This window comes from Penaeus monodon, chromosome 32 (genome assembly GCF_015228065.2).
Source record: "Penaeus monodon isolate SGIC_2016 chromosome 32, NSTDA_Pmon_1, whole genome shotgun sequence".
NCBI classification, from domain to species: Eukaryota; Metazoa; Arthropoda; class Malacostraca; order Decapoda; family Penaeidae; genus Penaeus; species Penaeus monodon.
The window spans coordinates 10106394-10107141 of NC_051417.1; the positions used below are offsets into that span (position 1 = coordinate 10106394).

Sequence of the window (748 nt, forward strand, 5' to 3'; positions counted from 1 at the left end):
CTCTAATACTACTAAAATCGTCATGCTGTGGCTATGAGCATTTCCTTCACGCACGTCAGGTGTCGCAAAACAATGCAGTTTTGCAAGTCGTCCCGTTGCCAGCTTCCACTCCAATGATTCGTCCGGCTTCGGGCTCCTGGGCTAAGGCTCCAGAATTCCCCAGGCGCCGTTTCTTCCCCTGTGCTCGGCTTCGAGCGGCTCGGCCCTGACTACGTTCTTGGACCAGCAGCCCATTTTAACCGAGGCGATGCTGTTGTCCGTGATGCCGATGCCTTGTATCTGCATTAAAAATCAGACATGTTTATTTATTCATCTTTTGCATGTGTTCTTGCGTGTTTGTGTATATAAATCTTCTCGAATTTTAAGAAAAAAAAACAGTTTTCAAAGAGAAAACAGATATGAAGACGAGAGTCCGTAAAAGCACAATATGCTTCTCATATTTTCAATTAGGTCTTAAAACAACTCTATAATGAAACTGTTTCAACATACATCAACACGGCTAATGAACCACTGGCTCCTTGCAGAAATATCCCTTGTGTACCGAAGGGCAAAAGAAAAAACTCACATCAGGGTAAATGCCGAAGGACAAGACTTCACCCGCATCCCCGAAGTCGACGTCGGTGTCGGGGTAAACACACACACCCGACCCCGTCCAGCCCTCCTCGCTGGGGAACGAGGAAATGGACAGGCGTTTGCAGTCAAAGAATGGTTTCACAGATATTACTGTAGCTACAAACATTAATGCAGC

General features: G+C 46.1%; 1 protein-coding gene across 1 annotated transcript in view; it reads right to left on the bottom strand.

Annotated features, from left to right (window-relative positions):
* Positions 1-63: 63 nt before the first annotated feature.
* The window catches only part of LOC119593541, a 10231-nt gene continuing 9546 nt past the window's right edge, over positions 64-748 (bottom strand). Inside the window, 2 exon segments of the mRNA XM_037942503.1 lie at positions 64-279; positions 566-665. Of these exon segments, the coding sequence (XP_037798431.1) occupies positions 142-279; positions 566-665 (238 nt within the window). The 3' untranslated portion in view covers positions 64-141.